The 13,597-nt window shown below is 38.2% G+C and overlaps 1 protein-coding gene across 1 annotated transcript in view; it reads right to left on the reverse strand.

The window, feature by feature from the left end:
- The window catches only part of LOC103800472 (disks large homolog 1), a gene marked incomplete at both ends in the record, with an annotated part of 45,401 nt that overhangs the window by 11,814 nt on the left and 19,990 nt on the right, over positions 1-13,597 (reverse strand). Inside the window, 3 exons of the mRNA XM_009072850.1 lie at positions 168-282; positions 11,185-11,287; positions 12,281-12,437. Coding sequence (XP_009071098.1) covers positions 168-282; positions 11,185-11,287; positions 12,281-12,437 — 375 coding nt within the window. The remainder of the gene's footprint in view (positions 1-167; positions 283-11,184; positions 11,288-12,280; positions 12,438-13,597) is intronic.

Here is a 13,597-nt window from a genome sequence, read left to right on the forward strand (position 1 = left end):
CATTAACCAACCTAAATTAAGCTTTATTTTTAATACATTAGCCTATAAGTATTAATTTCTTAAGTTCAATACTTGGTAAGTAATGGCATGAAAATGCAAATACAGAAATACTAAGTCTACAGAAAAGCAGAAAAGCACAGTAGCAATACCATGCAAAAGATGATTACCTGACATAGAGTGATCTCTTCTGACTGGTTCGCAAAGATCCTGAGCCTGAACTGATGCTACTGTTCATCATCTGTTCCCGTAAATCATGTATTTTAGCCTCAAAACGACTGTATTCTGCAAGAAAGAGGCACTGCAGTTAATTTCCCCTAGAACTTCAGCAACTAAAATGAAATAAAATTTGAAATAGTTGTGATTAGACAAAGCAAATACACAGGAAATTCTACTTCACAATCATGTGGTTCAATGCACAGCTCACAGTAGGTATTTTTTTCAAATTAAGACAAACACTTCCACTAATAATTATCAATTTTATAGTAATATAAAGACTGATACAGATAAATTTTAACCCAGGACAAAAAGAAAACTGCAGAAAATACAAGTGAAACACATATTTAGAATCAAGAACTATGTATTTTAAATTTTAAATGTTAAGACATGGAAATGAAAAGTGTCTGTACATTAAAATCACTGGATTTGAATTAGATAAAGATTTAACACTACAAGGTGGGAAATATGCAAAACGTCTTCTGAAATAAGTCCATGTTCTCTTGGGAGCTCAGGAAAGGAAAAAAAAAAAATCCAGAATTCTGGCATGAATCTCAATCCACTTGTAAACGGCATTAGAGATTCAAACTGCCCCCACAGAATGATGTACAATGTTAATCCTGGACAAACGGATTGTGTTCTTAAGCAGCACTGTGGACTAATAAAACTAAGCTAAAGGCATTTGATTTTAGCTACAAAGGCAGCAGTAAAATAGGAAGAGCTTCTTCAGGACAAGCATTTCCTGAAGGGAGGTACTTACATGCTGTCAGCATAAAACATGAACTCAGAACAAGTAAGTTTGCCCTTCAGCTGAATAGTTTGGACTTCAAGATCAACAGATCCACTTGTAAAACCTTCCTAGTCAAAGGAAACGTTCTGCAGCCACCACCTTCCCCAGGAGCCCACGTGATGCCAGATTATAACGCCAGCCTGGAGAGCCAGGGGTGTGCCACCAGCTGCTGCACTGGGCCCAGTGCCGCTCACTGCCCGCGGGCAGCACGGTCAAGGGAGACAGAAAGGGCCCTAGACACCAAACATCTTGAGAAAACTTCTAAATGAAGGTTCCTTCAACAGACACCTAAACCCTAGGACTGTTTCATCATATTACATTCTGCAGCCCTTTCTCCCCACACACTCCTGATACAGCGAGAGCATCCAAGTTCATCACAAGCCAGAGGAAAAAATACTAAGTTACAAAAGAATATTGTTTCTGATGCACATTTCATTGATCAGTTACTATAATATCTGGTCTGCAATAGCATCTACAATTAACCCTATCCAGACTAATCTGGATAGGTTATATTATATCCTAAGACCATATGAACAGTCTCTGAAATAACCCTGACTTTTGTCCTTTAAAAGCAAAAACTAACAGTTTTTAAGCTAGTATCTTAGTGTTTAAAACAGTACTAAGATCCTTTGTACAAGTCCAGATCAAATACTTTACCAGCACTAAATCAGACTGATAAGGCTGTTTGACAAGAAAAACAAAAGCATTATTTCCACCACTATGGATGCTATCACTAATAGCAAAAGAATTTAAGATGTCAGGATGGGAACCTATGAGGAATGTGAGAAAACCACATTTTTTAGAAAGCAACATCCCTTAGGGGAAGGGCTCAGATGCACTGAGAGAACAGCTCACTCCTGCTATGCTACTGCTGCACTGCATGGCCTTGGGTAAGTCACCTCATTTTACCCATTTATACCCAAAACCCCAATCCTTTAAGTGTTTCTTGGGTGTTTTGAAAGATTAAAGCTCTAAACATCAAACATCCAAGAATGGTAACAGAGATTCTGACAAAAAAAGATCTTTTGATGACCCTGTGTGAAAGGAAAGTATGCATGGGAAAGACCAGATAATTCAAGCATTTTCTTGTGCTATAGCCTGCTCAGTACTGAAAATATCTGCAGTCCTTTGCAATAGCTACAGGGAAAAAAAATACAAATTTCTGTTAAAAAGTATCATGTGTCATCTGCTGAAGGACTCATATTTCTTCCTATGCAGCACACAGACGTAGGAGTTAACAGGGAGGCTATTTCCTACTACTGCTTAACTCTACTTTATATCATCCTCAGGTTGCTGGTCTTGCTGTTTCCGGGAATAATTTAATTTTTATCATCAGAACTCCTGGGAAGTAAGTGCTGAATGAGTGACAGGGACATCTGTAGGAGTAAGAAGGAGAATAACTTCACCACAGAGGCTCCAGCCATACGAATAAAGCAAAAAAGGAAACTAATGGGCTGGGATTGAGGAGGCTTCATGTTTGAAAAGGAGTGCCAAGAAATGTCATATTTAGGAAAAGCTTAAACACTCTGTGCAGACAGAATCTGCTAAGTTCCTTGGATGTAGAACAAGCTAAAATTTGAGTTATACTTCTCTTACACAAGATTTAGGGAGGAACAGGATGGATAGAAATTACAAAATCCTTGGATTTGGAGCAGAAAAGCAGACAGGATTTTTGTTTTTAAATGAAGAAACCTTTGTATTAGATACAGTGGTACTGAAACTAATGCTAGGCAGAGAAAATAAGACTCTTGGTGGCATCAGAAAAGCAGTGCCAGTTGGATACTCAAAGGATCAGCATCTGTCCCCTGTTGGTTTGACTTCAGCATTGTAAAGCAAAGGTCAAACTCTGCTTGTTCGCCTAGGAGAGGTTATATTTCTATTTCTGTGATTAAGAAGAGTTGGATATGTCTTTTGCACCTTCAATCTGTTAATTTCCTTCTTGTTTATCATCCCTAGATTCTCCCAAATGCTAGAGAACCGTTTGCTTTACACTTCCATTTTCTCTTATGGGTATGTATAATATCACATATGCAGCGTATGACAAATTTGATCAGATGTGTTCCCCTACATCACAGTGAACAGCACAACAAATTTCCACATGGCTAAGTGTGACAAAAATCATACAATGCACTTATAAATATATGACTTATAAAAAAAGTTTTGTCACTTCAACATTCCATAAATCTGGTGCTGGAACAGGCACGGTGAACAAGATGAAAAGGACACTCTGCTTTCCTGGTTAGCAGCAAATGTAGAGCTTGGCTGAGAAGGAATATGATTGATTTCTGGTGTAGTGTGATCAGGGTAACCAAACAGAAAGGACATAAGCTATTTAAATGGAAAAGTAAAACTGATTTTAATCCAAATGGAATAGACTGATCATATGAACTCCACCTACAAATATGCTTCCAATTTCCACAGCCATCAAAACACTGAGATTTTGCAGTAGTATTTCAATAGGAACTATGGTGACACAAGAAACACAGACACCCACCTAAAATTAAATTAAAAACCAAAAGAAAACCACACAATCCAACCCCTCAGTCCTTTCAGATAAGAAGCTGACCACTATCTGCAACCTGCCCTATATGCAGCAGCAGGGAATGGGACTTAACTCAGGATCTCTCGCAATGCACTGAATTTTAGAAAAGCTGCTGATGCTATACATCAAATAAAGGGTAACAGACAGCAAGGCTAACATGAGATGCACTAAAATAAGAACATTTACAATTAGGGCATATTTTCTTGGCTAGAATTTTATTAAAGTTTCCAATAAGTTTAGAGGCAGGGAGGGAATAGTACCTGCCATCATAACAGAGCTTGAGGGAGCAAAAGCACCTGCTGCTTCAATTCATGGCATTTATCCAACAGCACATCACCAGCACCAAAGGAAAAAAACCCAAAGCCTACTCAAGTTTACACATAATCAGTTGCTAAGAACATAGGATGAATACATCTGGGCTCAAGCTTAAACTTTAAAATTACACTGGATAAGCAGATGGTGCAAAACTAGACTAAATCTGCTCTATTTCATGTCTGCATGTATTCCACAGCAAGAAACAAAAAGGAGAGGAAGACCAGGAAATCCTGGAAGATCACCCTGCTCCCAAGCTCCTAAGGTGATTTTACCTAGAAAACTGTAATGTTTTCAACGTCAATGTTTACTTGAACGGAAATCAAAACTTCAAAGAAACTCTCCTGGACTGCTACCTGGTGGGCCACAAGGACACACACACACACAGAAAAGTGGTGAATTGTCTGTACAGGCAGGGGAAAAGGAAAATGAGGCCACAATGAAAATGTATCTGGTCTGGAACACACGTTCAAGCAAATGGGGCAAAAGAACAGAAGGCTATGATAAGGGATAGAAAATTCAGCAAACAGCACAGAAGGAACAGCAACTCAAGGAAGCATGGATGTGCCTACAGGGAACAGATGGCAGCACAGCACAGAGACGCAGAGATTCTTACATATATTGAACCCACGTAGAGCTGAAAAAGTTCACTTTAATTAAAAAAGTATGCCCCTTGCTTCCCTCTTCCCATCTGTCTATGGAAGGCCCTCCCTTAGCAGGACCCATTGGATCTGTCAAAGCAGGACTCTTGTGCTGACAATTTTATATAACTACTGATTTAGATTCTTTTCTCCAATCCTAAAATACCCAGTTTGCCTTTTCATGGTGGCTCCAAGCAGAGGAATGGAGCCTGGTAGTTTGGATGGCCACTACTACAGTGATCCTTGTACTGATCTTCCATTCTTTTTCTATTAGCATGCATAGGGCACAATAGAACCATCATCAATCATTTTTGAGGATATATTATTTTGCTTCAATGCTTGTCATTTCATATCAACATTACCTGAGACAGATCACAATGCATCCCACATGCTATTGGTGCCTTTCATGCACTCCAACATGTAATGAGCTTGTACCTCATTAATCGCCTGAGAGACTCAGCCAAAGAATTTCAAAACAGATTAGCAAAATTGCATTTGTATTTAGTTTTGAACAGCTCCCACAGAACCTGCAAAACCCACAGAGACACTGTGTCCAGTCACTGCTGAGGTGAATTCCCTAGAAATGTTGCTGAAGGCTTACATTCACAAACAATTTTATTTAGTATCCTGAAGAGCAGGAGTGAGGTTTTAAAAGATTAAAACACATGTAAGCCTCCTTACAGTGTCTGTCAGGGCTATATATAGCAAACCCTTTTTCTAATCCTAATGGGTCTAGTTTTGAAGATACTCGAATAGACTAACCTAGATTACTTGCAAATGAGCAGAACCAGCTACAACACAAGCAAGAACAGAAGTCTGGGAAACTAGAGACCACATACCTGAAAACTGGGCAAACATTTTTTAAAAGAATTTTTCAGTTTATGAAATTGGGATGCACTGGTTGTTGAAACCACCTTTGTTTAAGACATTGCATGTTCTCAGCTAGAAATCAAGGGAAGCTCAGCCTTGATAAAAACCAATTACTGAAAACTAAGTTTGGCAAAAGCATTGCTGACTTTGTGCTACCCCAGCTAGACTTCCAGACAGAAGATTTACAATACATTTTAAGACAAATGCTCAGAAAATGATCTTGGCTTATACATATGAAAATGCTTGCATTTCCCAGAGCTTAGTTATTTTCTCTTGAATTCCTCCAGAAAACAGGGCATAGATGGAGTGTTGCAAACAGAAAAATTAGCCATTGACCAGGGAGCGCTAATGAAGTTTTATTTTTGTTCCCTCTTGGTTTTTTTCATTTTACTCATTTATTTTAAAGACAAGAGATAATGAAAAATATTAAGTGGTCATACTTGGATCTCATTCTCAGTAAATAAATATGTTTCTTCAAAGCAAACAAACAAAAAAAAAAAATCATTAATATCTACCTAAAAATGTGACTAACAAACTATGAGTCTTTTTGACTGAACTAGAAATCTTGAGCAAATTTTGTGATGGAGAATCCTTATTTCCATTAATAAACCTGAAAGAATATGTGTTAACTATCTATATGAACACCATAGGCTCAGATGCAGACATTTTACACAAAATACCTTGAAATCTTCTCTTGATGTTTTGGCTCCACCTTCTCCTAATCTTACACTGATCCACCTCATCACCTGAGAACATGAAGCTAATCTGATCACTTAAACATCTTACTACTCTCTCAGAAAAGAACTGGATATATAGAGATGGACTTGATCAGCTGAATTGCAAAGAGAAGACAATGAAGATTGTAAACTCTAAGTAACAGGCAACTGATAATTCACAGGACAAAGGGTTGCTATATTACGTAAAATTTTATTTTTGGTGAGTCAGGTGAATCCTTGGGAAACAGAAAGGGTTGACACTCTTTTCTCTCATGACAGCCTTATCTGAATTTTGCTGTGTTTTGGGGAAGCTGAGGTGACCCATGAATGACTGCTGATGCCAACTGGCTTTGCCTGTTTGCTTTTTCCAGACCCTCCAAGAGAAGGTGTCACAGTTAATGCATATGTGACACCTTGAACGTTAATTGCAGTTAACATTACATATGTACTTAAAACAGGCCAGTGCTGATTCAGTAAAATGTAACTATGAAGAAAGGTTTAATCCACTAAATTTTATTCTATCAAATTTCAATCAACTATATTTTCACATTTTGAATGTAATTCTTTGGCAATTTTCTTACTTTTAAACATTTAAATGCACTGAAGCTATGATACAGTTATGGCAGCCTCCTGGCACCTCATACCTTTCTGGAATGGCAAAATCTGAAATTCTGAATTTTGAGTTAACTTTATTATTATGCCATCCTCAAAACACATAAGAAGGTTTGAGTGGATGTAATAAGAGAGAGCCCTCCAAGAGCTGCACAGTCTTATACTTCCCCCTTGCTGCTCCTCTCCTCACTACATTCCCTTCAAGCCTGAGACTGTCATGTTCCTGTATCCCTGCTATGGAGCATGATCATAATTCTGACCACCTCTGAATCCCCACTCTCAGGAGATACACATATATTCAAATTGTCTATTGTTCCTTCTCATTCTTCCACACTAACATGACAATTTTTCCTTGCCCTCCTACCTATGCAGAAAACCCAAAGAGATCTAGCAGTGTGGTAGTGGTGTCTGCAGAGCCAGGGAGCAATAGGAAAACGAAATGGATTGGAATGCTACAAATGAAATGCTGTTGTGTACCAGAGCAACATCATTTGCTTTGAAACTGCTGCAGGCCACAGCACTGTATTTCCAGTGGAATCCATGGTAAAGCAAAATCCTTTTTAATGAATGGTGTCTTGAAAGAAGATAGGAATTTGTGTAGTACAAGTGGAGGAATAAGGAAGAGCTTCTAAATAAAGAGGAAAATGAGAATAACATCCTGACTTCCCAACCACACTGCTACAGGATAATTCCCATTTCAGAAGCTCCTGCTCTTCTCCTACCATGGATCCCTGCTCTGCAGCATCCAGCCCAGCAGGTTCAAATCTCTGCAGCTAGGGAGACTCTGTACCCACACCCACGTGCATTTATGTACCACAGAAGAATGTCCCAGCACAACCCATTAGGTGACAAGTTCACAACAGGAGCTCCTGGGTAAGCTGCAAGGTAAAGCCTGGCATCTATGAGGAGAAGCACAGTAATTGTGCACAGTTGTGGTGCTACAGAAGTGGTGACTGATACACGAGCCACTCCTGTAAACAGGAGAACACATTCACATTCCCTGTTTGGCTTATAGGTATCCCAAAAAGTGCTGGTAAGTTCTGGAAATTTGATTCAGAAGAGCAGAAAAATTTTCTGAGGCATCTCTCAAATTTACTGAGCACTGCTGGAAACTAAATAAATGCCCAGAAGGATGTTTTTAGGAATGAGATTTACATCTGTTTTCACCCAATCCTATAACCTAGGAATGTTTTGGAGATTTAAGGGGGAAAAAGTCAGCAGTTACATAATTTGAGCCCAGATAAACAAAACCAGTTTCATTCAGCCATATTAGCCTACCCCAAGTCCAGTAACTAGAGTTTGATCAATCATGGATTTGAAGACAGATACAGAAAAGTCAACCCTTTGCATGATAGTTTTCCAGTGATTAATTTTTCTACAGCCTAACTCAGGCCTTCCTATGAGATAACTGCTTGCAAAGATCCTCTTTTCCCAAAAATCTGGGCAGAAACACAAATGGGAAATTTCTGATAAGAAATAGGAAACGTGGTAGAATGTAAAAACATAAATTAGCATTCCCCACCACAGCTATGAACATACAAACTGTCATATACAATTACAGGGAGTAAAGTGAGCTGGTCCCAAGTGCCTTCCAAATGCTCCCATCATACTGAATCTCTTTACTTGGTTATAATGAACCCTGATGGATGTCTAGAATCTCCTTGATCTGTCCTAGCTGTCAGCATCTTTTACAAAATCCTGCTGGATTCATAAATATAAATAAAATACATATGCAATACAAGCAGTTAGAACAGATGCTCCTCATCTTTATGAAGACATTTAAGAAACACCAATGATGAACACTGAGTCTATGAACTTTTCATTTTAATACTTGTCAACCTTTTTCTGAATGGCATGAACAAAAAGTAGACATAATTATACACACATGCACGTATATATTTAAAAAGTTTACCAACTTCAATAAATCAAGTGAGGGGAAAAGATGACCATGTCTACAGAACATATGCACTTGTACCAAGTACACTCCATGACAGGGATGGTATTTTCTATCTGGAAAGTCAAACCTCAAACAGATACTTCTGTATGATAATAAACAAAGATTGATCTTTAAGGGAACACTTTTGTTCCTAATTTCTAAGATATGAAAAAATGAGTATGTGATTCAAATTCCCTCCCACACCAGACCTGAAGAAGCTGACAGCTGGACTTCCATCCAAACTCTTTATACAAGGAATGAGACAGAGATGTCAGACATTAGCCTAACTAGAGCTCTCTGAGACAAGTTGCCCACGTGTCAATTCACGTCATTCTCAATTTCCTAGTTATGCTTTTCCTTCATGGCTTACTTCATTAGGGGAGGGTAAGCCCTAATGCTTCCAACATCTTATTCCAAATGGAGACTTTAGGCAGTATTTCAGAAAGACAGACAGTCAAGCAGGCCAAGCACCTTGGGGAAAAAAACCAGAATCCTTTCTTCCATTAATGTGTCAGATGTCTACCCATAATCTTGGATAATTCGAATAACATCTCCCACATGCATCCTCTCAGATGGGCCATATAAATCTTTGAGAATTGATTCTCAATACAGCTCAACTGCATACACTCTTGCTCCGTATGCTTCAGGAACCATGAAGGAAATGAGTAGAGCTCTAGGTTTGAAATTTACAAGTCACAGTCATTGAGAAATTTCTAAGGCAGCATATGCTGCTCTGGGCAAATCTGTGTGCAATGACTCAAGATCTCAGCAGTAGAGGATTACCTCAATACACACTGCAAGAAAATGTTATCTACTTGGACTGGTGGTAATGACGAAAGCTCTTATTTCTAATGCAGAAAGAGCAGGAACCATCCAAAATGCTTAACTCTTTACTTCCAAAAGGAAAAGACTTCTGACTTCCAGAATACCAAGAGATTCTTTCCTTCTTAAAGTCTGAATCCTAGACAGAGAGGACTGAAAAAATGCTGCTTTTGTATGAAGTCTGCATACATTCCTTGCACCTTACATCCATCTGTTCTGCTCCTAGGAGCCACATCTCAACACACCTTCCTGGCAGAAGAAATAGTGATCATAAATGCCCTATTTGAACAAAAAAAAACCAAAACGTGTCCAGGTGCTCAAAAGACCAACTCAGGGATAAATAAAAACATAAGTTCTATTTCTCACTAAGGTGAGGGATCTCTACACAAGGAGCAAGAATGTACAACAGTTTGACCCACCTGTTAGAACACTGAAGAGCCAGAGGACAGGCCAAATGTCTATCAACAGAAAGATTTCACAATTCTGACACCAAGCCAGAACAAATATTCCAGAACCAGTGCTGACCTTACTGTTTTCTAGAAGTAAGCCTCAGAGTGAGCACTCTTAGATAATGAATCCTGGAACACAGCAATCTACAGACTGAGCATATGACCAGGATGCAGACCCTCCTGAGACAATACAGGTATTGACAACATGGGCTGGCTGCAGGGATTTGACCATGAAGCAGACACAAACCAATCAGTTGGCTTTATTATTGACAAGGTTCCTGAGTCAAGGGAGACACATGATGTTGATGTGGGTGGAGGGGAACGTGAAAGCTAATGTTTCAAACACTTGGGCAGGTCAGGATAGAAGAGACATGACAAAAGAGAAGAAAAAGAATGAATAGAAGTGTGCTGCTGTTGGGTACCTTACAGATGAAAGCAGCAGACCTATTCAGAGCTGATGAACACCTACACTTACACCTTGACAGTACTGTTGAAAGAAGTCTTAAGCAGACAAGTCACTGCAAGGAGGATTCAGTGATGGGCCATCCAATTTAGCAAAACTGGAGAAAGCTGCTGATCATCACAGTTCATAAGATATCAAAAATGTCTTATATATATATAACCAATAACACGAGTTTACAGACTCAAGGTATGCATCTAATTTTAGACTACTGAATTTTTAAAGTCTCAAATAGACAAAGCCACTTGAAATGTGCTGCAGAAATACGAGAGGACAAATATGTGTATTGATGATGTAATATTCCTTGGCTTCTGCAGAACACACAAGGATGGTTAATCAGCATCAGCTGCAGCCTAATCTAGACCAGAAGAAATTCCTGGATAAACAGAAATACTAGCTCAGTATGAAATAGAGGAAGAAAACCTGATAGCCTCTTTAGGTCATCTGAATCAACACTACAAAGTAGTAATTATTCTTCCATCCTCCTACCACTAAGGCATATAAAAGCTCCATATTAAAGGATGAAGACAACTGGAAATACAAAAGAACAATGTGGTATTTCTACTAAGGTCTGGATTTACTGCATTCATTTTCATGTTGGTGGTAGCATTTACTGAAGAAATTAAAATGATGAAAGCAAGGAATGCATCAAAGCCATGGCACCAGCACTTAGGGATTGCATCAACTGCAATTATGCTAACATGTATGTGACAACACCTACTGCATTATTTGTTTTCCCTCCAGTTGGAGGACACTGTAGATTAACTTTCTCTGAGTTTCAAATTGTACAAGGGAACCTGAATGTATAAAGCAAGCCTTACCTTCTGGACGGTACTGAGCTACAATAGTCACTGCTTGGCCAGCATTCTTCAGGGCTGCTGCTGCTTGTTCATGGGTTGCTGCTTTTAGATCTACTCCATTTACCTACAAGTAATACAAAACAGCACTTTATCAAAATTAATATTTATATTTACCACCACAGAAAAAAATTAGCAGGACACAAACTCATTTCCATGCCATGCGAGTCTCCCCTGCTACCAGGGAAGTCAAAATCAAAAGTCAATAAATCCTCTCTCACATATACCTTCTTAAGAATTACTGAAACTGCAACAGTATCACTTCATGAGTTTCTATTCACTAGGTCAATTTTCTTCCTGTTTAAGACTTTTTTCTTTCTTTTTAAGGAGACAGAGAATGTTACTTTCTGTGATGGTTTAGGGACCTTAGCCACAGTGTGCCTATATATCCTTATGTCACCTCACGCAGCGATAGACAACACCCTCTATGGGTCTTGCACTGTTTGCAATGCAGCAGGTTTTAAAAAAGCATCAGGAAAGAACTGAACAGAAATCTGTGTGTCACATTTTAGTCCAAAAGCATTTTTGATAGTTAAAACTAAAGATGTGCTTTCATATCAGCATCCTAGTAACTTCAGTTAAGAGGAAAAGATTCCTCTTAAATAGCTTCCAAACTACAATATAATTGTCCAGAAAAAATTATTCTCCAAAAACTAAGAAATTCCACAAAGAAACACACAAAATCTTTATGATCTTCAATACTAATATAGATAAAACCCCACAGACAGGTATCAGATGGATGGATTTCAGCCTAGCAGGAAGTTTAGCAGTTACTCCAGGAAGTAAAGCAGTTTTAGGCACTACTGTCAAGTGTCTCCATCTCATGAGAAGGCTTATTTCTGAATATCTCCGAAATAGGAAAGTGCTATTTTCATCAGGTTATAGATGATAAACTGAGTCAGACTAAAGTCCCCAAAGAAATTTTGGAGGTATATTGGCATCTGTTCCACTGTCTCCATTTTAGCTTCGTTAATATTCTTTGCATATCATTAACTGTCACTAATTTTCAGGGAGGGAAAAATGTTGTTGCTGTTTAACTAAAAGAAGCAAGGAATCCTACAGAAATGATGCGATCTCCTTTCCTAAGCTCTCCACTCAGGTCAGCTGGCCCTCCTGCAAGGATGAACGAGATGAAAATTCCTTCTCCATCTTCTCCTCCAACAATGTTGAAACCAAGACCTGTTGATCCTCGATGTAGGACAACCTTTCTAGGCTCCCTGAGTGAAAGAAAGGAATATGAAATTGTGGTCACTAGATGTAAGTAAAATAAACAATTACAAAAGCATGACAAAATCCCCTCCCTGTTGTTAGATGAACTGAACAATCCAGAACTATGTATGCTAAATTCCTATTATGCTACAATCCTATCCAGCACTACATGCCATTACTTAACACTTTTCCATATTGTTCAAGAGTGTGAATACAGCTCACAGACATATTCTATCTAATGGTAACAGCAACAAAATACCATCTTCCCTTCCTGAAACTTAAATTATAACTTCTATTGAAAACACCATTAATGAAAAATATGTCTTAATGTTTGATTTCCACTCCAGTTTGTCAAGCAATAAATATAGCAAAGAACAATTCAAGAATTATGCATTAGTTCTCTTTAAAAATGATCAGAATTTGTGACATTCTCAAACACTTAAGTTGCTGCACTCTTTTTATAGGACCTCCTGACTTAAGATAAGGAGAGAAAAGAAGAAATGCTGATCAATGTAAGGCTAGTCAACTTCTAATGCAGAGAGATTCCTTCCAAAAATCTACTAATCTCTACAGGATTCAGTGTAAGAAAAGCATAAATGTTTACAGAAACAGACATTTGTAATAAAGCAGAGCAACTGTGCACTGCATTTGAGAAATCACTAGAGAGCACTAAAGAACAATTAATGGACATTCTTAAGTATTTGGAGGCATTAATTATTAATTTACGAGATAATAAGCTGCATTTTTTTCCAAAACAAAATATCATTCAGCCTGCTCTTTAAAAAATCACTCCACTTTTGCACTAGCTATTGAATCAGCTTAGCATCAAATTCTAAAATTTCACCCCCATCGACTAGTATATTCATTTTTTTCAGAGTACTGTTCTGTTACAAATAAATGACATTGTGAAAAATCTCTCTATATTGGATCACACCAATACATGAACAAAATTCAGAGAACATAAAATGCAGTATCTTTTAAAATAACACTCAAAATTCATACAGTTTGGTTTGGGATTGAGAGAGCAGAAGATGAGAAGGCAATTTAAAGAAAATCACCTAAAGCCTTCTCTGAACAGCCCCTGTGTTTCAGAAGAGATCTAAAACCAGACTTTTACTGTAATTTAAAATGAAAGCAATAAAACCATAATGCTATCAGCAGGACAGAA

This window comes from Acanthisitta chloris, unplaced genomic scaffold (assembly GCF_000695815.1).
Source record: "Acanthisitta chloris isolate BGI_N310 unplaced genomic scaffold, ASM69581v1 scaffold38874, whole genome shotgun sequence".
NCBI lineage: Eukaryota > Metazoa > Chordata > Aves > Passeriformes > Acanthisittidae > Acanthisitta > Acanthisitta chloris.